Genomic DNA, 24,216 nt, shown 5'->3' on the forward strand with positions numbered 1-24,216 from the left:
CCCGAGGCCGGCGGCCCCTCCTCCTGAGCCATGGTCCCCGCCGGGGGGGGGCCCCAGACCGTCCCGCGGCGTGCGGGGGGGCAGGGCCCCAGGTCTCGGCGTCCGCGCCGGACGCCGCCGCCACCTCGCAGCGCTCGCCGCCGTCCGGGTTCTCCTCGTGGCCGCGGGCCGCGAACTCCGGGGCGGACAGGTCGCCGCTCCGCCAGCTCCGGGGGCGCAGGATGGCGGCCGGCGCGTTCCTGGAGGCTGGCCTGGCCCGGGTGCTCTTCTACCCGACGCTGCTGTACACCGTGTTTCTCGAGAAGATGCCGGGCCGCGCGCACCGCGACTGGTACCACCGCATCGACGCCACCGTGCTGCTGGGCGCGCTGCCGCTGCGGAGCATGACGCGCCGGGTGAGCGGGCCGGGCCTGGGAGCCGGGAGAGCGCCGGCCCGGCCCGGCGGCCCTTTCTGAGCCCCCTCTTTGCCTCGGCAGCTGGTCCAGGACGAGAACGTGCGCGGGGTGATCACCATGAACGAGGAGTATGAGACGAGGTTCCTGTGCAACTCCGCCAAGGTGAGGGGCCGGGGCTCGCCCCCGCCGCCCAGGGCTCGGCTGAACCGGAGGAGGTTGGGCGGGAGGGGGCGCAGCAGGTGACCGTGCCCTAGAGACAGGTGTCCGGGCTTGTGTGCTTCCTCAGGAGGGGGATCTGGTCCTCCAAGCTTAAATGGCTGCGGCTGGAGGTAGAAACTGATGTGAGAGGCGTTTAAAAGTAGAGTTGACAAAGTCTTGATGACTCCTTTGTGCACAAAGGTATTCTTAGTTTCGGTAACTTAAATCGGTAACCAAAATTGAAAGGCTTGCTGATTTCATTCATTCAACACTTACTGAGCACTAAGTATGGATCAGGCACTGCTTGGGGCGTTCAAGATGAAGGCCCTATAAACTGTAAGAAAAGCTCCCCTCCCCCACTCCCCCTCCCCAGTAAATTTATCATAAAACGACCCGTTGAAAAACTGCATGGGGTTCATTTGGCTCTGATATGAGGGAATTTTTATTCATATGTTAGGGATATAGTGGAACTTATAAGCACTGTCATATAAAGTTCAGGCCTAAAACATAATTTTCATGAAATGTGAATGCTTGCTTGTGGAGCTCTCCACAATGGTTATTAGACATTGCCCTGTCTTTATATTGTCTATCTATTAACACTACACAGTTATCTTTCTTGTTTACTGATATAGCCTGATGAAGATGCTGTTATTTCAATCAGTAGATTTTTGGGAATCTTAAAAATATTTGCGACACATTTAAAAATTTAAAATACATTGATTCGTGATGGCACACATTTTTAAGGAGTGGATAACAGTTCTTTGGATGTCCCAAAGCACTTTGCCACAAGGCCTCAGGAAGTTACTAGGCAAAATGGTAAGTATTCCTTAGTGTGGTCAGCCCTGTGGAGTAAGAGGACTCACAAAGCGCTTGGTCTCTGGGTGTGAGGCACTGACATTGGTCCCATGGGGCTATGTTATCCCACTAGCCTAGAGACAAGAAATCTCCAAGGCAGTGGTTCCACATTTTAATATGCCTAAGAATGATCTGGCAGTCTTGTTAAAAATAGCAGATTCCTAGGTACAAGCCCCACAGATTCTGACTCGGGAACTTTAGGGTGGAGCCTAGGAATCTGAGTATATTTAGCAAGCTCCCCTGGTGTTTCTGGTGTAATTGATGCATAAGCCAGGTGCTGCAAAACTGCTGCTTTTTGTTAATTTCATGAGCAGTATAAAATATTGACCTTGAGAGTCATAAAATCTCTGGTTCCAGCTAAAGAGATTAATACTAAGAGTAGCTGGAACCCATCTGAAGTCTTACAGCAAAATGTTACCCATTTACCAGAGGCCTTTCTCTTCTTATTCTTTTCTTCTCCTTCTTAAGTGATAGTATTGCACTAACAAAGGTAGGTGCGTTGTTTTAATTTTAAAAATGATAACTTTAGGGGCCGTGGCTGAGTGGTTAAGTTCGCGCACTACGCTTTGGAGGCCCAGGGTTTCCCCAGTTTGGATCCTGAGTGCAGACCTAGCACTGCTCATTAAGCCATGCTGGGGCAGCGTCCCACATGCCACAACTAGAAGGACTTGTAACTAGGATATTCAACTATGTACTCGGGCTTTGGGGAGAACGAAAAAGACAAAAATAATAATTAAAAAAATAAAAACAGGGGGCCAGCCCCATGGCTGAGTGGTTTAGCTCGTGCGCTCCGATGCAGGCGGCCCAGGGTTTCGTTGGTTTGAATCCTGGGCACGGACATGGCACCGCTCATTGAGCCACGCTGAGGCAGTGTCCCACATACCACAACTAGAAGGACCCACAACTAAGAATATATAACTATGTACCTGGGGGCTTTGGGGAGAAAAAGGAAAAAAAAAAACAGAAACAAAAAAAATAAAAGAATAACTTTGGGGCCAGCCCCGTGGCTGAGTGGTTAAGTTCGCACGCTTCCCTTCGGCGGCCCAGGGTTTCGCTGGTTCGGATCCTGGGTGTGGACATGGCACCGCTCATCAAGCCATGCTGAGGTGGCATCCCACATGCCACAACTAGGACCCACAACTAAAAATATGCAACTATGTACTGGGGGGCTTTGGGGAGAAAAAGAAAAAATAAAATCTTTAAAAAAAAAGGATAACTTTATTTTCTACCTCTCAAAAAAAAAAAGTGATAAAAAAGAGGAGACCTTGGATAGAGGAAAAGAAAGCTCTTGCAAAATATGGTAGCCCAAGCTTGCAGCTGCATCACTGCATAGGTCCCAAGATTATGCAAAAACAATTACACAACTTTTGTAGATGAATTTTAAAGATTTTATTTTTTATTTTTCGTTTTTCTCTCCAAAGCCCCCTGGTACACAGTTGTATATTTTTAGTTGTGGGTCCTTCTAGTTGTGGCATGTGGGACGCCACCTTAGCATGGCTTGATGAGCGGTGCCCTGTCCGCACCCAGGATTCGAACCCACAAAACCCTGGGCCGCCGAAGCAGAGCGCATGAACTTAACCACTCGGCCACGGGGCTGGCCCCAGATGAATTTTATACAACTAATATTTTGCAGCTAAAGATTCAAATACCAAAGTGTACTTTAAGAACACTTACTTATTGGGGCTGGCCCCGTGGCCGAGTGGTTAAGTTCGCGCGCTCCGCTGCAGGCGGCCCAGTGTTTCATTGGTTCGAATCCTGGGCGCGGACATGGCACTGCTCATCAGACCACGCTGAGGCAGCGTCCCACATGCCACAACTAGAAGGACCCACAACGAAATATACAACTATGTACCGGGGGGCTTTGGGGAGAAAAAGGAGAAAAATAAAATCTTTAAAAAAGAAAAAGAACACTTACGTTTTGTATTTTATTTTTTATTTTTTTGAGGAAGATTAGCCCTGAGCTAACATCTGCTGCCAATCCTCCTCTTTTTGCTGAGGAAGACTGGCACTGAGCTAACATCCATGCCCATCTTCCTCTACTTCATATGTGTGACGCCTGCCACAGCGTGGCTTGATGAGCAGTGTGTAGGTCGGGACCGGGATCCCAAGCGGCGAACCCTGGGCCACTGAAGCGGAGAGTGCGAACTTAACTGCTGCGCCAGTGGGCCCGCCCCTAAGAACACTTTAAATCTCGGACATAATTCTACCTCGGCAGCACAGCTGTTTGGTGGAAGACCAACCATGTAGCTGAGCCATCTTAAAGACATTTCTTTTCTGTAAGAAGTTTCTTGTTCAGAAAACGGTAAACAGTTTATTCAAGTTGTAGTAAAGCCTGAAGCGTCCTGTTGCTTCGCTCCGTCTTGGGAGCCCATCTGCATACCACTCACATCAGGCTTTTCTCATTCTCTTTTTTATGTTGGTGGACCTGGTTCCAGGAGTGGAAGAAAGTAGGAGTTGAGCAGCTGCGGCTCAGCACAGTAGACATGACTGGAATCCCAACCTTGGTTAACCTCCGGAAAGGAGTCCGGTTTGCTCTCAAATACCAGTCGCTGGGCCAGTCCGTCTACGTGCATTGTAAGGCTGGGCGCTCCAGAAGTGCCACTATGGTGGCAGCATATCTGATTCAGGTAGGAAAGGTCTTCGGGTCCCATTCACAGCACATCTCCAGAATCTTCGGCAGCTTGGTCTGCTGGCGGGCCTTGCTGGGAGGAGCCATGTCCCCAGTTTCAGGCTGCCGGGAGGTGGAAAGCGCTTGAGCTTTGCAGATAAGCTGACTTCTGGCTTTGCCGCTTGCCGGTTGTGTGGCCTTGGGCAAAAGTGGTTTCCTCTCTCTGCCGTTCAGTTTCCTCAAACTAAATGTGTTATGAAGCTTGAATAAGAAAGTATGTCAGGCACTGACCTACAGGAGGCACTCAAAAAAATGGAGTTGCAAAGGATGTAAACACCAGCAAAAGGCTAGAAATACTTGTTATAAATTGCGTGTCAGGAAATCTAGTAAATAGTGCTGATCACTTACAGCTCTATACTACTCAGGTTTCTTCACGTATTTCAGGGTCAAGTTCTGGACACTGGCTTCTAGAAACAGAGGTTGCAATGGAATTTTCCTATCAATTTGTCATGATGGGCAGATGGGATGCTTTTAAACATCTTTAGAAGCAAATACTCTCTAGTCCGTCATTCCCTGTTACACGCTCCAGCTGGACTAATTTTTGGTACCTGTCTGGCCCCTTCAGAGCATTTCCTAAGTCATGTGGATAGTTTAAGGAAAAAGGAAATGGACATAACCAGCCTGGCCTTGTTTGTGTTACCCGGACTGGTGGATATATGATTTAACAATACTAAAGCTTTGGTTATTAGGGCTCTGCTGGAAACAGGGTCTCAGGAAGATATTTTCGGCTGAGTGAGAATTGAACCAGCAGGCTAGAAATCTCCATTTTCTTGGTTCTTTTGAGTATGAAACCAATAACTATCCTTAGGACACAAAGATAACCCTCCTGTTTTTCTAGCCATGGTGACAAGTTGTATAAAAACATCCACTGTATACTCTTTCAGGAAACTCTTGTAACCAACACTTCCTCTCAGGGCATCTAGTAGGCCCAGGCAGGCTTGAATTTAGGACCTCAGCTTCATGTGTTCAGCCTTCTTTTCCCAGGGTTTGACAAAGCAAGAATTAGATACAGACTGACTTGTCCCCGGGCCTGTTGCCTGATACTGTGGAACTGGCTGGCTGAGGGGTTAAAGTGCTCCCCCATTTATCATATATGGGGCATGGCTTCTAAATCCCCCCAGATGGAGTTTTTTAAGAAATGTAATTCTGGGAGCCCTTTAGCACCTGTTGTTAGGTCAAGGACCCCTCCATACCTGCTCCTTTCTTTCTCTGCTCATCTCCCAACCCTGGACTTCAGGTGCACAAGTGGAGTCCAGAGGAGGCTGTAAGAGCCATCACCAAGATCCGGTCACACATCTACATCAGACCTGGCCAGTTTGAAGTTCTCAAAGAGTTCCACAAGGAGATCACTGAAGGGGCAGCAAAGGATGAGGCTCATCACACCTCACAGACATGAAGTACGTGGAGATGTGGATTCGAAGGAACTCAGGACAACCCTGCTTGCTACAGAATGAACAGGTTTCACAGGATCAAGGGGACTTAAGCCCCGACTTGACATAACAGAAATGTGCTAAGTAATGGATCATTTGCTCCCTTTGTCTTGTTTCATTTTCCTGAAATAACACTGTTGTACGGCTAGAAAGATTTAGTGTGACTTCTGTTCATGGAGTATGGGGATATGGGACAGGGATGAGGGTATTTTTGTGAATAGGGTCAAAGAAACTACCGTGCACTTAACATCATGCCTGATGATATTTAGCACCATAACTCAGAGACATTTAACACTACGAAAAGAGGGGAGAAATACTCAGCTCTTGTTTTTTGCCATTAGCAGAAGCCCAATTCACTGGCCCCATGAGGCTCTCCTCACTTTTGGAGCAGTGATCCTGTGTGTAGAAAAGGAAGTATGAGATTCACTCAGTATTGTGACTGACTCAGAAACAGGTGGCTATGTAATTAGTTTCCCTTAGGAAGTCACCCCTTTAGAATTCAAAACAGACACACATATCCCTTCAAAAACTTTTATTTGTATGAACAGTTCCTAGCTCTTGACTTAGCTTAGAGCTGTTAAAAGAGTAGGGAGCTTATATATTTGAGTTTGAAAAAAGTTTCTGCTATTAATCAGAAATAATCCTTTCTGCTTCTTTCTGGCTTACCCCTTGGAGTAAGCCAAAAATAAAACCAAAGTATACATTTCCTGACAGATAGATGAGAAAACAATAGACGGAACGTCCTGAATTCTAGAGCTGACTCTTGCTGGTGAAGGACACCTTCAGCTTAGTCGATTCTCCCAACTAAATCCTGAAGGAAAACTAACACCTAATTCTTTGTGGAAAAATTACCAACTAGCCACTTTGCAGGCTATAGAAAAAAAGGAAGACTGGGCATCTTTTCTTCTGTCCTGGGATCAGGGGTGCTTCTACTTAACAGTGATCAGGTAAGGAGGGGAGACTGTGCCTAAGATCTGAGAAGAGGCTTGCTCTAAGCAATCTGTAGTGGGGCACAGGATTACCAGGGGAGAGCAGGGAACAGGCTGGCCTACTCTCCATTCAAGCAGCCAGCTGAGTCTAAAAAGCCCCAAACGGAACACCCTGTGGGTTCAGGGGAAGTTGAGGTGCTGCCTTGCTAACATGTGCCAAGAAATAACATAGTATTCTGAGTTGGGACCTTGGGGACTTCAAGTTTGGATGGGTAGGTGCTGGAAAAGGGGAGGACAAAAGTCAGCTGCTCACCCCTCTCACAGTCTTAGGCCAACACAAACTGCAAATTGGTAAGCAGCACCTTAATGCCTCTGGTGACAGTTACAGCTGAAGTGGCAGGGTCAAGCTTGTAGGTGTTGGCATCCCCCTTTTTATATCGGTCCCGGAAAACATAGATGCTCCCGTTACAGCTGGCGATCTTCCAGAGGGATGGGGCAGAGCTCCAAGCCTCAGGAAGGCAAAGCCGGGTAAAGCTGTCTAGCAGGGGATTGTAGCACACCAGGGAGTCCCCTTCAGCCACGATGAACACCAGATCCTTGTGCACAGCTGCGTGCATGCGGCCTGCGAAGGGCAGCACGTAGGGCTTCACGTGGCACTTGTCTGTCTCTGTGTCAAAGCACTGGATGAGTCGGGAAGGTTTGGTAAAGAAGTCCAGGTCATTCTCCTCCCCCCCTAGTAAATAGATGATCCCGTTGAGGTTGGCACCAGCGGCCCCTGACACAGCCACCTCTAGCTGGGTTGTCTCTGTCCAAACGTTATCACCTACCCGGTAATAGATAACTGCATTGGAGAGGGTATCCTGCAGTGTCTTGCCACCCAGTGAATATATGGCATCTTTCCCGGGCACAGACACGAGGGTGTGCTGGAGCCGGTCCCGGGGCAAAGGTGCACACCACTCCCAGTCCACGGTGGCATTGTTGCACTTCCACATACGCCGTGGGATGGACCCTCCCACCACATACAAGTCTCCACCATGCTTGCAGGCTGCAGTGATCTGGTGGCACAAGCTGTTTTGGCCACTTACACTGATGGAGTCATCTTCCGCACAGTGCAAGGACACAGCCAACGAGTGGGTACGAGATGACTCTTTCCCGATCAGGTAAATGTGCACATTCTCCCCAATTTCCTATTGGCAAAATTAAAATTATAAATGATATCTATCAGTTCTAGGCTAAGGCTCAGCTGAGACACATATCCTTGAAGTCCTAGACCACACACTTGTATCTTGCTCTAACTTACTCCCCTTAGTTACTGTGTGTCATCCTGACTCTCCTCCAGTCACTTTTGTTCAGGCATTTTATGCTGGGGCAGAAAATCTGCTGGACTCATCCTTCCAGCTTTTTTAGAACTATCATGAGCTGGTGCTTCAGACAAACAGTGCTTAGGATTGTTACTGCAGGACAAAAGCAGTTCTCCCAAGGAGCTTTGGAGCTCCGAGGCTGGTGGCTTCTGGGCTCACGCACACATCCTCCTCCCCAGCTCTTAGCAACTTCAAGCCAGAGACGACTTATTCACCAGCCATCAAACAGGCCAGGCCAACTGACGGCTGGAATGCATGGATATCATAGCGTCCCAACCCTAGAGAAACCTGCCTTACCTTCAAGCTAGTCCTGAGGGACTCTGAGAAAGTCTCTCTTTCCTCTTTATTAAAATTGATCCAGGCTTCTATTGCCTCTGTTGGGTTTTGGGAACATGGAACTCCATCTGTAAGAGCCAGAGGAAAGGCATGGTCAATGGCAATCCGACACTTTGAAAGGGAAATTTAGAGCCAGGGGCTTTAAAGACGTGAACCGCTTTGTTAGACTACCACCATGTATGTATGTGTATGAGAAATTAACCTAAAATGGCCTTCTTTCTTTTAATCCAAATGGATGCCTTGATATGCTCCCATCTGCTATGGAAGCAATCTACTAGGCTGCAGACCTCACACCTGAAATATGGTTATACCTCATTTGCAGGGTCAGGATTGTTGCCTCAAGTTGGCGCATCACTTAAATAAAAGTGTTTTAGCTATCCTGACTCATCGTCAACTGACTTAGGTTACTAGTCCCATGGGTACATGTAAAGTGCAGGACCGAGAATACTTATGCACAGGAGATTAGAGTATAAATACTAATAGCTCCTCACTACCTTTTGTGTCAAGTGCTGCTGCTTTTGTTTTCCTGGCTTCTTCCTCTGTCTCTGAGAGCAGCTACACTAAATCTCCACTCAATCTCTCTCAGAAGGTATCTAAATTCCTACCAGGAATAATGGAAACTAACACCGGGAAGCCTGAGGGTACCTTTCTCCTGAACGAGAACATTCACTGAACATCATACCCAAGTAGCTGAGTGTGAGGTGTCCCTCCCTCAACTTACCCGAGATGATATCAGTGAGTAGACGGTGGGGCAAGTGGAGAAATTCTTCTGTGCTCTGCAGCTGTGCCAGGTGGGCCTTGGCACAGTGCTTGGCAGCAGTGTAGAGCTCAGGATCACTGTGCCGATCTGCCAGCCACATCACCTGAAGGCAGTTCCCCACCTGCACTGTGCGGGCCAAAAACCGAGAACATTCCTCAAAGAGAGATGTCAGCTGATACATGTCTGACACCTCATAGATTTCCTGCAGCTCATCAGCTCGAAGTTTCACAGTCCCATGGTAGATATAATCAACCAGAAGCTGGAAAACAGACTCGCTAACATCCTGCAGCACAATCACCCGATTGTGGGCCTCCTTCAGGTTGGAAGTGAACATGGACCGGAAGAAGCAGCTCTGAGCTGAGAGGACCAGCCGGTGGAGTTGAAACTCCCGGCCCTCCACTGAGATGGTGACATCAGCAAAGAGCTCTTCCTCCAGGCACAGTTTCATGATCCCCTGAGCCACACGCCCTGAGTGTGACCGATCTTTGAAAGTGTAGTTCACAAAGTAGTTCTCATCCATAGATGCTCCAGGCTCCTCTGGTGATTCCATGGTGGCCAGCTTCTGTCTCTGCCAGCTGTCTGCAAAGCAACACCACCCTGCGTAACTTGGGGAATCCACAGCCACAGTCTATGAATCCAACTGTCCAATTCAGGGAGGGAGAAGGGAAAGGTGAGAGCAAAGTGGGTCCAGATTGGCCCTAGTCCTGGCTCTGCCAAGAACATCTCTGATACTCCTCTTTGACCAAAGCTGGGTTCATTCTCCTGCAGTGGCACCCCAGCCCTAATAAAATCAATAAAATTTCCTACTGTGGACGTTTCCCCGAGAAAACATGGAATATTCCTTTCCATGATGTAACAAAAGGTTGGTATTTAGGTCAACACATGAAAGCAAGGCGCTGGAGGAAGCCTGTGACCTTAAAAGCCTGCCAAATAAGCCTTACTAACCAAACAACTACTGGGCATAAAACTAGTGAGGCTCGGGGCAGCAGAATCAGACAAAAATGCTCCCCATGTCCTGTATCCAGCCCCCCGTCCCCCCTCCCTGCCCCACGGAGTCCAGACTTTCCAGTATGAGGCTTGGCTTGGGACACGGGTCAGACCACATTTGCTCTTTTCTGAGCTTCTCCCCCGCTCGCCCTAATCACTCCCCAAGGCTCCGTCCCAGAACTCGACACAAACCAGCCGCCTCCAGCCCGGGGGACGAGGAGGGCCATTGCCCTGTGCAGTGTCTCCGCCCCACCAAGAGTCGCCTGGGAAACGGTCGCCAGGGAAACCGTTCTTCTCGCCCCCCCACCCCCCTGCCCGCCGGCCCTCGTCAAAAGCTCAGCTCAGGTAGCGGGGGAGGGGTGTGGAATGTGTAACCCAGAACCCTCGCCCCTTCCCCTCCTCTCACCCGTTCAGGATCCTCGCCTTCTCTCCAGCCTTTGCCACACCAAGCTAGGGCCACGCTCACCTCACGGTTTCCCCACCTGTCTGCTTCGCTTTCTCACCTGCGTTCCCTCCTTTCATTCCGAAGCCCGGAACCCGGAACCTCTGCTTCCGGCCCCGCGTCTGCCCGGAAGAAGATCGGATGCACCCTTCCGCTTCCGGTCCGTGCCCTTGGGGCTCCGTGTCCTGTGGGTCTTGCTTCGGCTGCCTGGTCTGCGTCCGGAGAACATGGCGGCGGCGGCGGCTAGGGGCTGGTGGCGGGGGCTCGTGGGGACCGTGGCGCTGGCCAGGGGTGAGCAGGGGGCAGCCGGCTGAGGCCTGGGGCAGCAGCAGCGGTGCGCCCAGCGCAGGGAGCCCCTCAGGCCTCACCCTGTGCTCCTGTGCCTTTTGTCTCCCCGTGCAGCGGCCAGGCGACCCTCGGTGCTGTTGCTGCCAGTGAGGACGGAAAGCGCTGCAGCTGACACGCGCCGTGAGTATGTGCGGGCCGGGCCCTTGTCGGGATTCCAGGCGGGGGATGCTTTGCTCCCTTCCTCCAATGTTTGTTCTTGCTCTGGGATGCCCTTCCCTGCGTCCTCCTGGCAAATCTCTGCCTGCCCTTGGAGACCTGACTGCGGTGATCCTCACTCTGCAGGCCGGATCGGGCCTTCCCTATGCCCTAAGTCTTTCTGTTACGTCCCTGCTTGACCCATGTCCATTTCCAAGTTCCCTTTTTCTTTGATTAAACGGTCCGCTCTTTGAAAGCAGTAAACATAACCTTTGGGCGTCAGAGCGCTGTTAGAATAGTAGCTCACGTTAATTGAGTGATTATTGTGTGCCAGGCAACTTGCTAAGCGTTTTAGTGAAGGATCTTATGTAGTCCTCCCAACAATCTTATGAGGTAGATAGCGTTATGCTCTTTGTCGATCTTAAAATAAAACAGCCAGTTCTTCTGCCAGCAAGGTTTATTTGGGAATGGCAGAGGAATTGCAATTCGGAATAGCCAGACTCTGGCTGAACCATAGGCAAGTCAAGTTGGGCAAACCAAAGGAGAGGAGCTGTATAGAGAAAAAGAAGGAAATGGGGAGGGGCTGCTTTGAAGGAAAGTCCATTGGAGGAAAGCTGAGAGTGCAGGGTGGTGACGGTTTCTCATTCACCGAGCTTGTTGCTGGGCCAGGAGAAAGTCTGCCTTCTGCGAGAGTAGCAAAGTAAGCTTCTTGTCAGAGATGCCAGGTGCCCCTCTTCCTGTTTGGGATCTGCAGACAGCAAGGAGCGGTGGTTCATAAACGTTCCCTACAGGGCTTGCTGAGTCCATTTTAAGTTGTTTCCTTTATTAATTTTCACATCTTCATACTAAAAATCAGGAAACAGTCCAGAGAAGTAGCTTGCCCAGGGTCACAGCACCAGTGAGTGACAGAGCAGGCCTGCCTGCTGTCAGAGGCAGGGAACACTTAACTGTTGGTCTGCAGTCTATGAGGTGTGGGTGCCTAGTGATTTAGGGTCGCATGAATGAGTGTATGGAGATATGTTACAGTCAACATGAGCTGACTGGGAGTCAGGAGACCTGGCATTTCCCCCCTTTCTGGGCCTTAGTTCCCTCAACTATGCAAAAAAAAAAAAAAACCCCAAAAAACCGGTTTCAACCACATAATCTGTGGGGGCTCTCATAGCTTGAGAAGCTGCTATGAGCCAGGTGCTAAGGAGATACAGAGAAGCAGACGTTCAAGAGCTCCTAGTTCAAGAGCTCAGACCCTTCAAGAGCTCCTAGTCTGGTAGAGAGCTGAGACATGTGGCTTTAGCAGAAATACAGGCATCGTGAAGCAAGAACCATGGACTAGTTTTGAGAAGAGGCAAATGGCTCAGCTGCAGTAATGAGAAGAGTCTTTTGGATTGTGTGGGTGGTATTTTCCCTACGTTTGCCTCACTTCCTATTCCCTGGAAGAGGAATCCTCCACCCCCACCTTTCTCAAGGTTCTGCAGGGATCCGTGCTGGGAGACAACACCCTTTATAAGCTCGAGAGACTAGATGCTGGGCTGGATGCTGTCTTCTCCACTCCTTCGTTAAATATGCCTTCTCCTTCCAGCCACTGTCAGACCGCGGAATGACGTGGCCCACAAGCAGCTCTCGGCTTTTGGAGAGTATGTGGCTGAAATCCTGCCCAAGTATGTCCAACAAGTTCAGGTAAGATTCACTGCTGCTGTCTGGTCTGGGTCCAGAAAGAACCGTGTTCTCAGGGCTTGTGGGAGTGGGCAGCCTGGCGTCAAAGAAACCACAGACCCCTCCATCCCCACTTGGGCTTCTTTCTCTGCCTTAAACCAGGAGAATCCAGCTGAAGTTAGCTGCTCCCTCGGTGGCTCTTTATTCTCTCTCCCCTCCCATTCCACCTCTGCAGGTGTCCTGCTTCAGTGAGCTAGAGATCTGTATCCATCCCGACGGGGTCATCCCAGTGCTGACTTTCCTCAGGGATCACAGCAACGCACAGTTCAAATCCCTGGCTGACTTGACGGCAGTGGACATCCCCACCCGGCAGAACCGTTTTGAGGTCAGTCAGGAGATTTGAGAAGGTTTGGGGAGTAAAGGACAGGGGACGGAACAGTCTTGGAGTGACAGCTCCCAATGAGAACCATAGCTTCCTTCGTTTCAATTCGGGTCAAATAATACAACACGGCAGTTAAACCAGGGCCTTAGAATCAGGCAGACCTCGCGTTAGAATCCTGGCCCTGCCACTAACAGGCTGTGTGACTTCAAACATTTTATTTAATTTTTCTGAGTTTTAGCCTTCTTACCTGCAAAGTAAGTGTGTAATTGTCCCTGCCTCATAGGGTGGTTGTGAGCAGACGAGATAGTACAGGTAGAGTGCTAGCACACAGTACATTTAGGTGCTGATATTTACTCATCGCACACTGTTTGCCAGGTCCTGGGACTGAGAGAGAAGTAACATCCAATATCTGCCCTTCAGAAGCCTCCCACACTAGTAAGGGAGAAGGACACATGAACAGCTTACTGGGGAATGTAATGCTGGGGATGTTAGAGAGATGCTGACAGAGCACAGGAGGGGCGCTTAGCCCAGGCTGGGAGGCTTTGAAGGAAGAGAGAATGTTTGTGCTGAATCTTAATGGAAGACCAGGAGACCAGGAATTAGCCCCGTGAGGATTGGGGCTGGGGGAGGTGAGGGTCAGGAGACATCCCAGACAAAGGGAGTAGGCTGAACAAAGACAAGCATGTGACATGCTGAGCTGCAGCGTGGCTTAGGCCTTTGTAAGTAGTTGTTAAGTATAGGAGGATCTTGCAGTTTTGAGCTTTGGGACAGAAGGCAGGTTCACAGGGTGGAACCCTAACTCACCCTGTATCCTCATCATTGATGCTCCCCCTCAGGGACTCCCACCCCAGACCCCTCAGCCTGTGGCCATCTTGGTCCTCCAGCTCCCTCGCTTCTCCCTAGATTGTTTACAACCTGCTCTCTCTGCGCTTCAACTGCCGGATCCGTGTGAAGACCTACACAGATGAGCTGACGCCCATCGAGTCCGCTGTCTCTGTGCACAAGGCCGCCAACTGGTATGAGAGGGAGGTGAGTTACGGGATGTGTGGACCGTGCCTCTGGGCCAGAGTCGTGGAGGTGACTAAAACCCCTGGATGCAGTGCAGCCCCTCAACCCAGTGTCGGCCATCATGGACTGGTCGCCTGAGGACCTCCTTTTTCCAGATCTGGGACATGTTTGGAGTTTTCTTTGCTAACCACCCTGACCTAAGAAGGATCCTGACAGACTATGGCTTCGAGGGACACCCATTCCGGAAAGACTTCCCCCTGTCTGGCTACGTTGAGGTAGGAGCCTTGGAACTGGGGTGGCAGCCTCGGCGGGGGGGGGGGGGGGGGGGGGGGGCGGGACTGGGAGGGAACTTAGGGGACCCTGGGCATGGCAGGAAATATGGTCTGTGGATTGTGGTGGTTTAGGAGCATTGACTCTGGATTCAAATCTCAGCTCCAGTTTTGTAATCTAGGGCAAGTTACTTAATTTCTCCAGGACACAGTTTTCTCATCTGCAAAATGAGAACAACAATAGTACTTAACTAATAGATTTGTGCTGAGCTAAATGATGGATGTGTAAAGGCTGGTGTACTGTAAATGCCCAGTTGACGTTAAGCATTATTGTAGTGGTCATTTTAGGACACACTTAGCATCTCCCCAAGATCTGAAAGTGGAGTATCATTTTATCCTGCCCTGGCTCTCTGAGAAGGCAGCTGACAGGGAAGACACTAAATGTTGAGCCCTTGAGAAAGGCGCGAGGCAGAACCAGTGACATGACTAGAAGGGCCTTGTAAAGAATCTCAGGGCTTTCCTTTACTGCCCACGTGCTGCAAGTTGGTTGTTAGCAGGAAGATGGTCTGTTGTATACATACACACGTGACTTTGTAGCAAAGTAACTTTTCGGGAATGTTGAGATAGTGGCCATCCAGCCCTTCTCTTCAGTGCCCAAGTGCTCCTGTTTTCTTAGTGTTGAGCATGGTCCTGTTGCTACCACCTGTTTGTCCTTACCTTATCCAGCTGACCCTCCAATAACAAGAAAAGCCATGCCAAATTCACTGCCTTGCATCTTGACAGTGATAATGCCAAGGCCACAGGGCCTGAACTTGAGTGCTTGCCAGTTTAGATTTACTCTTTTCAGCCACTGACTTGCTTACCAAGTCCTGGGCAGATGCTTACCACGACCTTATAAGAGCATGGGGATGAGTGAGCAAAGTCAGTTCTGCTAGAAAAGGGGCTCAAAGCTCATGATGTGGGGATGGTGGGCAGGGCAGCTTGACTGGTGGTAGCAGGGCATGAGGTGGAGGCCAGTTTGGACTGTGGTTGGGAGTGACTTGATGGGTCACACAGATGTGGATGGAGACTTATTGACAGGCTGGGACAGGAGTCAAGAAGTTACCCAGGGCTGTGGGAAAGTGGACTCCTTAGTGGCCCTAATAGGGCCTTCCTCAGTGCTGAAGTGTGCCTTTTCTTCTGCAGCTACGCTACGACGATGAGGTGAAGCGGGTGGTGGCTGAGCCGGTGGAGCTGGCCCAAGAGTTCCGCAAGTTTGACCTGAACAGCCCGTGGGAGGCTTTCCCTGCCTATCGCCAGCCCCCCGAGAGTCTCAAACTTGAAGCCGGGGACAAGAAACCTGAAACCAAGTAGCTCCAGGGAAGGCATGTGGATCCTAGAAATGTAGCGCCTTATCCATAATTGAGTGTCCATGTAAATAAAATCCTACTTAGACTCACCACTTCCTGTGTGCGTATCATGGGCAGACGTGAAGCTGACTCAGGAGAGAGATGCAAGTAGGGGTTTTCCCTGCTCCCTTAGACAGACTACCAACCAGGAGTCTCTTTTCATGGGACTAAACAGTGCAGTTGCAGACTTGGTGACCTGCAGACCTGGATGTACTTCTAAGAAGGATTCTGGAGCTGAAATTGAAAGTTCTTATGGTCCATAGTGCTCAGGATGGGTGTGGCATGGTCTCTCCTGAGATCTGGAGGTGCCTCAACTGCTAGAGAAAGCCCTTCATCACAGCAGACTGTCTCGTGGCAGCTGACAGATCCAGGGGCCTGGGTGGAACCAGGGAAACACCCACCCACCCTCATCCCTCCAAACATGCACAGGGTTCCATGAGCCAACAGAAAGAGCCACAGCTCTTTTGTGTGTGTGTGTGTGTGTGTGTGTGTGTGGTGAGGAAGACTTGCCGAGTTAAGATCTGTACCAATCTTGCTCTATTTTACCTGTGGGTCGCCACCACAGCATAGCTGATGAGTGGTATAGGTCTGCACCCAGGATCTGAACCCGCAAACCTTGGGCCAGCAAGGCAGAGCGTGCCAAACTTAACTACCACACCACCGGGCTGGCCCCAACACAGCTCATTTTTGAGTCTTGAACCCTGTATCCTGCTCCCGCAACCTGACAGCCCATTGCACTTGAGCTAAGGGAATCTTCCTGGACTCTGACCTGAGCTGAGAATGTTGTAAGCAAGCAAAGGTCCCAGGGCAAGGGTAAGAGACACTCAGGAGCTGCAGATCTGTCTTCCAGGGGACAGGACTCCTTACCCAAGCTGGTTGGGGGTCTGTTCAGCTGGTGGCTGAGTGCTGGAGGTGGAAGCGCTGGCCTCTGCCTATCTGTGGGGCCGCCCAGCCAGCCCGCCCTGCATTTGGAGGGCTAGGCTTTGCAGCTGATGCTCTTGGCTGCTGAGGGGGTCCCTGGAGGCTGGGCTGGGCTGGGCTGGACTAGGCTGGACTGGGTGTCAGGGGCTGGGCTCAGCTAAAGGATGTTTTGTGGGTGAGGACAGATAGTAAAGTAGCATTACTGCCTGGGCTCTTTCCTACCTCTTGGGAGGGCCAGGCTAGAGCTATTTGCTACCGAACACCTTTTTTTTATTAACTAAACATCCCACCCATCTGGGCAGGAACAGGCTGAGGGCCTGACAAGCAGGGAGCGAGGCTCCTACTGCCAACAATCAAAGATTCCACATTTCCATGGGATGGAAAGAGCCCCTGGAAGCCAAAGCCAGCCCCTCCCTGTTCAGCAGTGAACACTGACACCAAAAGCAGGGAACGCCAGAGAGCAGCCTGCAGTGGAAAGTCGGAGCTGTGTGTGGCAGGCGGACACGGCAGCAGAGAGCCGTAGGGAGAGTAAGACTCAGAGGACGTGTTGGGGCATGGCTGGGACAATGCAATTCCTGGCTTGGCTAATGGTAGCCATCTACCTCCTCCCAGGGGTGACCACAACCCAGCACTATGCAGGTACCGGGGCTTCAGGGTGGGGTGGATGGGAGCCAAGAAAGCCTCCCAGCTGACAGCAGTCACAGTTGCTTCTATCTGAGCCTAGCAGGGCCTAGGAACTGTGGGCATGGTGGGTACCAGTGCTAGAGGCGGGTAATGGTGTGGGCCCCACCCCCAGAACCAGAAAGGTCCAGGTGAAGCAAAGGGAGACAGCCCTAGGTGCCCTCACTGCTGGCCCTGGACAGAGTTGGGCCCTGGGCTTATTCTGGATGATGTGCAAAGCAGGACCCCTTGACTCGCCCTGGGTTTGGGACAAGCATTCCAAGGGCTAGGCAGCACCCCAGGGTGGGGGATGAAGGAGCTGCAACAGACATCCTGCCTTGCCTGGCCTCTGCCTTGCACATGATCACTACTGAGGAGCAAGCAAAGGGTAGGTTCTTCCCAAAGGGGTCCTCGACCTTTTGGGAAGGGTCATTGGCACTGTTTTAGGTCACACTGTCCCCAGATGGTTGTAGGGAGGGGAAATGGGAAGTGAAGTGTCTTGTGACCCACTGGCCTGGAGCTCTTGGCCAAGGGAACTGCAGAAGTTCGAGGAGGAGTGCTGGACATTTGCCGAGGTGGTATCTGGGTGTGGGATGATGATTTTGGGATCACAAGACCTGTGCTTGGGAGGGTGAATGTCAATGTGCACGTGTGTGTAGGGGGAGGGGGAACGGGATGGCATTCCTGCTCTTTTGTAGATAGAACAATCTCTAGGCGCCCCTCCCAGGCAGCTGAGGGACACTTCTAGGAGGCCGAGGTGTTCAAGGTGGAGCTTGGCAGCGGCCTGACTCCTCTCTGCTGCCCCAGGGCAGCCCATGAACAGCGCCAGCGTGGGAGGTGGCCTGCAGGAGCCAGAGGCCCCGGAAGTGATGTTTGAGGTCTTTCCTCCAGCCTGGGACATGGGGGTGGGAGTGTTCAGAGGTCCCTAAGCTCAGGGTTGGGAAGGGGGATGTCTCAAGCTGGCTCTGCTGGGGGAGGAGGGGCAACCCAGCATGGGTCCTACTGCCTGCTTATGCCCCGCTGGCCCACTCTAGCTCCCTGCCCTGCCCGTAGGCCCCAGCCCACCCCTTACATGGCTCCCCTTGCAGCTGCTCTGGGCTGGGCTGGAGCTGGATGTCATGGGGCAGCTGTACATCCAGGACGAGGAACTGGCATCTACACGTCCAGGCCGCCGACTCACGTTCCTCCTGCAGCGCCACGTGCCCAGTGACGTGGAAGGTGCCCAGCAGCAGCTGCAGCAGTTCCAGAACCTGCGGAAGGGGCCTCCTCTTAGCCCTTGGGACTTTGAACATCTGCTCCTCACAGGCCTGTCCTGTGTCTACCGGCTCCACAAGGCTAGAGAGGCTGAGGAGAGGGCTCGCTGGGCCCAGGTCTTCGCCCTCCTGGCACAGGAAACACTCTGGGACCTGTGCAAGGGCTTCTGCCCCCAGGGCCAGCCCCCTTCTCTGGGGCCCTGGGCCTTGATCCTTGACCCCTTCCCCTGACCCTCCCCCAGCTAGACCCATCCTGGGCAGAGACTTCCATCTGGCACCTGCTTCATCCCACTGTGCTCAGGCCTCTGGGCGTGGCTTGTACCCTGGATCCCAGCTTACCTCTCTCCCATCTTCTTCCCTGGGCCCTGACAGGCTAAGAACCCAGACTCTGGGTCCCAGGCAGCAGGCACAGAGCTAAAGGCAGGACTTGCAGGCAGTATGTGTGTGTGTGTGTGTGTGTGTGTTGGGGTCAGAGTTGAGAAGCGTGTTTAAGAGATGCTGAAAGGGAAGCTGCCCCCAAGTAAGGCCAGGTCAGACCCTCCAACTCCCCCACGTGGCAGTCCATGAGTGGTCCCGTGGACTCTACAGGACCTTTTAAGTGCTCAGCACCCAGTACTAATTTAGATACTCTTTTTAAGCCCAACCAATGCTCTGGGGTCCCTGAGCCTCCAAGTTCCCCATTTGGGCTAGAATAACAAAATGGATTTTAGTTCAATCTGTTGGAGGAGTGGAGGGAAGAAGGTGGAGGAAATGTTTTTTTGGTCCATCTCAACAGGCTCAGATGAACACTTCAGAGGAGAGAGTGAGCCTGGGAGGAGATTGAGAGAGACAAGCTGAGGCTGGCTGGCGTAGCCCTGCTCCTGTGTAGCTGTCCCATAAAATGTTCTGTTCTGGCCTCCTGGAGCCTGTGTCTTTCTGTGTCAGAGGAAGCTGTTTAACCCTTGCCCTGAGCAAATCACCCTCCCTATCCTGGGAGGGCGGGAGTCGGGCAACCAGGTGTCAACTGCTCATCCCACTCGCACGCCCTGTGGAAGAGGAACGTGCTGTTTCCTTGAACCCCAAGCCCCCAGAGAGGTAGCAGGTTGCTGCTCGTTGTCACAAAAAGGAATGAGCCAGACCGTAAGAGTGACGTCGCAGCTCAATGAGGAGTTAGACAGAGGGGACTGATTAGAACGGGACATGAAGGGGAGGCCCACAATGGGTTAGGAGAGTAGGGTACAAATCCCCACCTCCTGGTCCTCCCAGGGCCTGATGGAATCCTGCCCTCTGACCCCTGACCCCCACCCCGCGCCTGCAGTAGTCAGCGCCTTCCCGCGCCGCCCCCAGACAAAAGCGTCGCAGTCAAGACACAGGGCAGGACCCCCGGGCACAGAGGCGCCCCGCAGGCCCACTTTATTAGCAGGGTGCAGCTGCGCCGGCGGGCGCTCAGGCCGCGGCCCTGGCTGGGCATGCACGCCCCGGCTCCTCCCGGGCCGGGGCTCAGAGCTCGGGGGGCCCGAGGCCCGGCGCGCCGGCGGGGGCGAGCTCGGGGTACACCAGGAAGCCGGAGAAGGTGATGTACTTGCCGTGGTTGCTGTAGGCGCCGTAGCCGTCGTGGTCGTGGCTCAGCAGCCAGACGGCGTCGCCGCGCTGCAGCGCCAGCATCACGCTCTGGCTCTGCATCTCGCGGCGCCGCGACGCGCCGTCGTCGTAAATCATGGCCTGCACCTCGTCCCGGTTCTTCATCAGCTTCACCGACAGCGTCTTGCGCGGCAGCTTGCCCAGCGTGAAGGAGAAGAAGTAGGCGCCCGGCAGGCGGCAGCGGAACACGCCGGCCGCCGCGTCGAAGTCGCCGCCGATGTTGACGAGCTCCGTGTCGAAGGCGAGCGGCCGGTGGCGCGGCCCGGGGCCCGCGTCCGAGCCCACCAGGCTGCGCGTGCGCGCCGCCGAGAAGGCCGAGCGCGGCTCGGGGGGCGCGGGCGTGCCGCGCGCAGGCGCGTCGGCGTCGGCGTACACCAGGTAGCCGCTGAAGGTGGCGCCGGGCGCGCCGAGCGCGTACTGCTGGGCGCCGTGCAGGCGGAGCCACACCGTGTCGCCGTAGTCGAGCTGCAGCATGGCGCTCTGGCTGGCGGCGCGCCGCGCGCCGGGCCGCCGCTGCTCGTCGAAGGCCAGCGCCTGCACCTCGTCGCGGTTGCGCACGAGCATCACCGACAGGCTCTTGTGCGGCGCCTTGCCCGCCGTGAAGGAGAAGAAGTAGGCGCCGGGCACGCGGCAGCGGAACTGGCCGGTGGCCGCGTCGAAGTCGCCCCCGATGTTCACGTACACCTTGTCGAAGGTCACCGCCATCTCCGCCGTGCCCTCCAGCGGGGTGGTGCGTGCGGCCGAGAAGGCTGAGCGCAGCTCCGCTGAGCCCGGGGCCGGGCCCAGGGCCCAGCAGGCGGCCGGGCCCAGCAGGGCCAGCAGGAGCGGCAGCATGGCGCCTGGGAGGGGGGCGGCAGTGGGGGAGAGGAGAGTTGGGCAGGGTCACCTCCAAATGCCCCGAGCCCCGGACTGGGAGATGGGTTCTCTTCACAGCCCTGCCCTTGAGCCACAATTCCGACACTGTTTCCTACACACTTGAACTAGGTCAGTGGGTCTCAACCTTCAGCGGGCCAGCGTCACCGGGAGGGCTTGTTAAAATACATGTCGTTGGGCCTCCTCCCCAGAGTCCCCATTGAGTAGGACTAGGATGAGGCCTGAGAATTTGCATTTCTAACAAGTTCCCCCTTAACGCAGATGCTGCTAGTCCAGGGATCACACTTTGGGAACCATTACATTAGGCCCATGACTTTTTTTTTTTTTTTTTTTGGTAAGCATCGAACCCGTTAAGTGAAAGCGCGCGCACCTATACCACAGACACAAGCAGAAATGCTTTGATTGAAGGGGCTGGGTTTACCCCATCCCTTTTCCCTTGGCACCCAGGGGCCCCGGGAACACAGGGAGTGGTCAGGGGGTCTCTGAGTTTCCTTCAGCCACCGGGTTGCTGCATTTTCCTGTGGCTATTCTGTGGTCCTTGGCCTGCCTCTCACTCAGGCGCTGGCTCTTTCTGATGCCCTCCATCATGGCCACTGTTTCAGCCTCCATCTGGGCAGGAAAGGAAATAGCTGCTCCCTGACCCCTTTCCTGGCCTCTGACCCCTTCAAGGGTCAGCTCCCACACTGAACCTCTGGACTCCCCAGGGGTCCTTCTTGCACTAAAGAGGCCAGAACAGTTGGGCTTGAAGGTAGCTCTCTCCCCTGCCCCTTAAATCAGAGTAAGAGAAAGTGACTCCCTCCTCTGGGCTTGGGGGCTGCTCTCTGAGGGGAAGCAGGGAGTCAGGGGCTGCTGGAGATAGAGAGGGAGGGCAACAGCCCCAGCAGGGTTTTGGCTAGACCATGAGGTCAGCAGCTTTGTTCCTCAGTAGCGGGGAAGGGGAGAGAACAGACCTGAGTTTGGGTTTTGGCTTTACCACTTACATGCTGTGAAACCTTAGGCAATTTCCTTAGCTACTCTGGGCATGGCTTCCTCTGTGTACATGGAGAGGAGACCTGCCTCTCCAGTTTACTGCGAGGATGCTCTGAGTTAACAGGTGTGAACAGGGTTTATGAATGGCAGTGCTGCCCAGGTGTGCAGATGCTTCTGCCCTTGGCCTTGAGAAGAACGATCTGATCAAGTTCTTGACATAAGGCATTAGGGAACTCCTGCTTCCTGGTAGGGCATAGGCTTTAAGGCTTGAATACCCAAAGGCCCTGAAGTGCAGACAAAGCGGAAAAGAAAATGAGTTGGCAACAGCCTAGGATGGGGGCTTCTACAGGGAGTGTGTGTAGCTTTGTGTCTCTTAGAGACACTGGGGCCTGCTGGGAAGTGTTGCCAGGTGCAGCTGTGCAGACGTGACCTACACAACAAGGATGTTCACCTGGGGGAGGTGGGTCCTGGAATCTAGCCCATGTTCTGCTTGCCCAGCTGTGTGGAGCTGCCACACCTGGGGAAAAGTGTGGCTTTTTCTAATTCTCATACTAAAGACCCAAGTGCCTAGCCCAGCTGAACACTCTCTCCCTCCAGAGGCGGTACCTTTTCTAGTTCTTAGAAAGGCGCCCCATGGACTAGCCGATACCCTTGGTGAGGGTGTAGGGAGGAAGGGGGCCCGTCTGCCGTGGAGAAAGTGTACCTCAGGAGTACTGAGTGCATTCCTTTTACAGAACCCTGGACACATCTGTTCTCATAGCAAACCTGAGAGACTGATGGGCCCTCTCCCATTGCATAGATGAGAAAGCCAAGGCCCAACAAGGGGAGCCTTTGGGCCCAAGGTCACCCATGGAGCACTGAGGCAAGCCTTCAACCAAGGTCTTTGGGCTCCAAATTCAGCGTGCCTTCCTCTCCACCACTTTTTCCTCCTAGACATAGATATTTCCAGCCAACATGTTCTCTGCCTCAGTTTCCCTTTTTGCAAAAATAGAGGAGACAAGTGGAATGACTCTTAGGATCCAGGGTGAAGGAGAAAGCAAGCAAAACCAAATAAAAACTCGAGCATTTTGCCTTCTGAGAGTATGGGGATGTCTCATCTCTTCCTCACCCACTGCCTTCCTAGCAGGTCCTGCCCCAGGAGCACCCTACCCCAGCAATCCCCCTGCCCCCTGTGCACCCTGCTAGTCTCAGAGGGTCCTCCTCTGTGTCTGTACCCAGCCTCCGTTTCACCAACCACTACCCATTTTCTAGATCCCTAGGTCCCCATCCCTCCCCAAACCCCTCCCTGAGCAGGGCAGAGGTGGGAGGGTGTCAGGTGGGCATCAGAGTTCCAGGGAAGGAAATGGCTGTTCCTGGCTCTGTCCAAGTGGGGCTCAAAATAGTCATCCTCAAAGAGAAAAAACTGGGACAGAGAGAGCTGGGCTGACCCAGAGCCCCGGAACCGACGGGGGAGGTGAAGCGATGTCAGGCTAAGGGCATCTCAGATGCCCCCTCCCCGCCAAGACCCCTCCCCGATTCCCCCCTCCCTCAAGCCCCGCCAGAACCCCCGTCCCCACCTACCTTGAAAGCCCCTCACGCTCCCAAGAAGATAAATCCCCCTTTGACAGAAGAAGCCAATTAATCCTTTCTCATGGAAAAAAGAATCCCTCAGAAAGGGCTACCCCAAACCCTCTCTCCCCAGACCTTCCTTCATCCATCCCTCCGGAGTAAAAGCCCTGGAGCCTCTTTCATGAAAAAAAGCTCCCAGGTCCTCCTTTCAGGGAAAAAGGACCCGAAGCCCCCGCGCCATCCCCCGCCCCCGCTCCCGATAAACCAGAACCCTCGGCTCCCCCAGCCGCCGAGCTGCCCTCACCTGGCTGCGGGCGGGGGTCCGCCCGGTTCGCTCCGATCCCGCGATCCAGCTCCGCGCTCGGGCGCCGGGGCTGCGCACTGTCCGCCCGCGCTGCGGCGGCCCGGCCTGGCGGGGGCGGCGGGGGCTCGGCCGGTCCTCCGGAGCCAAGGCGGGCACCCCGGGGTGGGCGCGGGGCAGGAGGCGCGAGGCAAAAAGGACGACTTGAGAGCAGCGAGCTGACCGGCGGGAGGAGAGGCAGGGGAGAGGCGGGGAGGGGGAGAGGGAGGGCGCGCCGAGGAGAGGAGGGGGAGCTGAGCCGCAGGGCCTAGGGGCACCAAACGCGGGAGGCCCCTGCGCAGGCTGCGCCCAGCACGGGGCCCTTCCTCGTCCGTGACCACCCCCCCCCCAGAGCTTCGTCCTCTTGGTCTAGAGAGCAGGATTCATTAATCCAAGTTAGCAGACGGGGAAACTGAGGCCTGAGGCAGAGGCCAAACTGGGGATGGCCCAGGGCACCCTGCAGAGCAGCCTCCTCCCTGGTTTGAGGAGAC

General features: G+C 53.5%; 5 protein-coding genes across 11 annotated transcripts; 3 read left to right on the forward strand and 2 right to left on the reverse strand.

Annotated features, from left to right (window-relative positions):
- Positions 1–5,698, forward strand: PTPMT1 (protein tyrosine phosphatase mitochondrial 1). The gene is made up of 4 exons (XM_014861360.3): positions 1–395; positions 477–557; positions 3,884–4,075; positions 5,354–5,698. Exons 1-4 carry the CDS (start codon positions 222–224, stop codon positions 5,510–5,512), a joined length of 606 nt encoding a protein of 201 aa, XP_014716846.3. The 5' UTR covers positions 1–221; the 3' UTR covers positions 5,513–5,698.
- Positions 5,699–6,063: 365 nt separating this feature from the next.
- Positions 6,064–10,555, reverse strand: KBTBD4 (kelch repeat and BTB domain containing 4). 4 transcript variants are annotated; one of them, XM_014861358.3, is made up of 4 exons: positions 10,423–10,555; positions 8,894–9,511; positions 8,134–8,240; positions 6,064–7,662 (listed from the first exon to the last, which is right to left on the reverse strand). In XM_014861358.3, the coding sequence occupies exons 1-4, from the start codon at positions 10,439–10,441 to the stop codon at positions 6,802–6,804; spliced, it is 1,605 nt and encodes a 534-aa protein (XP_014716844.1). In that variant the 5' UTR covers positions 10,442–10,555; the 3' UTR covers positions 6,064–6,801. The 4 variants fall into 4 exon arrangements, with proteins under 4 accessions (XP_014716844.1, XP_014716839.1, XP_014716843.1 ...); XM_014861353.3 differs by having other exon boundaries at positions 8,894–9,572; positions 10,423–10,521; XM_014861357.3 differs by having other exon boundaries at positions 10,326–10,485.
- Positions 10,495–15,594, forward strand: NDUFS3 (NADH:ubiquinone oxidoreductase core subunit S3). Its single transcript, XM_014861359.3, has 7 exons — positions 10,495–10,652; positions 10,764–10,829; positions 12,421–12,518; positions 12,730–12,879; positions 13,780–13,905; positions 14,040–14,159; positions 15,339–15,594. Exons 1-7 carry the CDS (start codon positions 10,589–10,591, stop codon positions 15,504–15,506), a joined length of 792 nt encoding a protein of 263 aa, XP_014716845.2. The 5' UTR covers positions 10,495–10,588; the 3' UTR covers positions 15,507–15,594.
- A 1,034-nt stretch (positions 15,595–16,628) lies between these two features.
- Positions 16,629–19,270, forward strand: FAM180B (family with sequence similarity 180 member B). Of its 3 annotated transcripts, none has more exons than XM_014861361.3 (3): positions 16,629–17,101; positions 17,930–18,000; positions 18,211–19,270. In XM_014861361.3, the coding sequence occupies exons 1-3, from the start codon at positions 17,017–17,019 to the stop codon at positions 18,604–18,606; spliced, it is 552 nt and encodes a 183-aa protein (XP_014716847.1). In that variant the 5' UTR covers positions 16,629–17,016; the 3' UTR covers positions 18,607–19,270. The 3 variants fall into 3 exon arrangements, with proteins under 3 accessions (XP_014716847.1, XP_070343809.1, XP_044605707.1); XM_044749772.2 differs by having other exon boundaries at positions 16,963–17,101; positions 17,821–18,000; XM_070487708.1 differs by lacking the exon at positions 17,930–18,000 and having other exon boundaries at positions 16,930–17,101.
- A 446-nt stretch (positions 19,271–19,716) lies between these two features.
- Positions 19,717–23,822, reverse strand: C1QTNF4 (C1q and TNF related 4). Of its 2 annotated transcripts, none has more exons than XM_044749767.2 (2): positions 23,690–23,822; positions 19,717–20,834 (listed from the first exon to the last, which is right to left on the reverse strand). In XM_044749767.2, the coding sequence occupies exon 2, from the start codon at positions 20,827–20,829 to the stop codon at positions 19,855–19,857; it is 975 nt and encodes a 324-aa protein (XP_044605702.2). In that variant the 5' UTR covers positions 20,830–20,834; positions 23,690–23,822; the 3' UTR covers positions 19,717–19,854. The 2 variants fall into 2 exon arrangements, with proteins under 2 accessions (XP_044605702.2, XP_044605704.2); XM_044749769.2 differs by having other exon boundaries at positions 23,398–23,691.
- Positions 23,823–24,216: the final 394 nt, after the last annotated feature.

This window comes from Equus asinus, chromosome 17, assembly GCF_041296235.1.
Source record: "Equus asinus isolate D_3611 breed Donkey chromosome 17, EquAss-T2T_v2, whole genome shotgun sequence".
Classification (NCBI taxonomy): domain Eukaryota; kingdom Metazoa; phylum Chordata; class Mammalia; order Perissodactyla; family Equidae; genus Equus; species Equus asinus.

Bases quoted from the DNA above. Each gene is read 5' to 3' on its own strand.
- PTPMT1 (XM_014861360.3), top strand. From the start codon at position 222: ATGGCGGCCGGCGCGTTCCTGGAGGCTGGCCTGGCCCGGGTGCTCTTC. The intron at 396-476 runs GTGAGCGGGCCG...TTGCCTCGGCAG, and splicing joins TGCGGAGCATGACGCGCCGG to CTGGTCCAGGACGAGAACGT. The intron at 558-3,883 runs GTGAGGGGCCGG...ACCTGGTTCCAG, and splicing joins TCCTGTGCAACTCCGCCAAG to GAGTGGAAGAAAGTAGGAGT.
- KBTBD4 (XM_014861358.3), bottom strand. The intron at 8,241-8,893 runs GTAAGTTGAGGG...TGGCTCTTACAG, and splicing joins ACTCACTGATATCATCTCGG to ATGGAGTTCCATGTTCCCAA. The intron at 7,663-8,133 runs GTAAGGCAGGTT...TTTTGCCAATAG, and splicing joins CCCTCAGGACTAGCTTGAAG to GAAATTGGGGAGAATGTGCA.
- NDUFS3 (XM_014861359.3), top strand. From the start codon at position 10,589: ATGGCGGCGGCGGCGGCTAGGGGCTGGTGGCGGGGGCTCGTGGGGACC. The intron at 12,880-13,779 runs GTCAGTCAGGAG...GCTTCTCCCTAG, and splicing joins CCCGGCAGAACCGTTTTGAG to ATTGTTTACAACCTGCTCTC. The intron at 13,906-14,039 runs GTGAGTTACGGG...TCCTTTTTCCAG, and splicing joins CCAACTGGTATGAGAGGGAG to ATCTGGGACATGTTTGGAGT.
- FAM180B (XM_014861361.3), top strand. From the start codon at position 17,017: ATGGCTGGGACAATGCAATTCCTGGCTTGGCTAATGGTAGCCATCTAC. The intron at 17,102-17,929 runs GTACCGGGGCTT...CTGCTGCCCCAG, and splicing joins CACAACCCAGCACTATGCAG to GGCAGCCCATGAACAGCGCC. The intron at 18,001-18,210 runs GTCTTTCCTCCA...CTCCCCTTGCAG, and splicing joins CCCCGGAAGTGATGTTTGAG to CTGCTCTGGGCTGGGCTGGA.
- C1QTNF4 (XM_044749767.2), bottom strand. From the start codon at position 20,829: ATGCTGCCGCTCCTGCTGGCCCTGCTGGGCCCGGCCGCCTGCTGGGCC.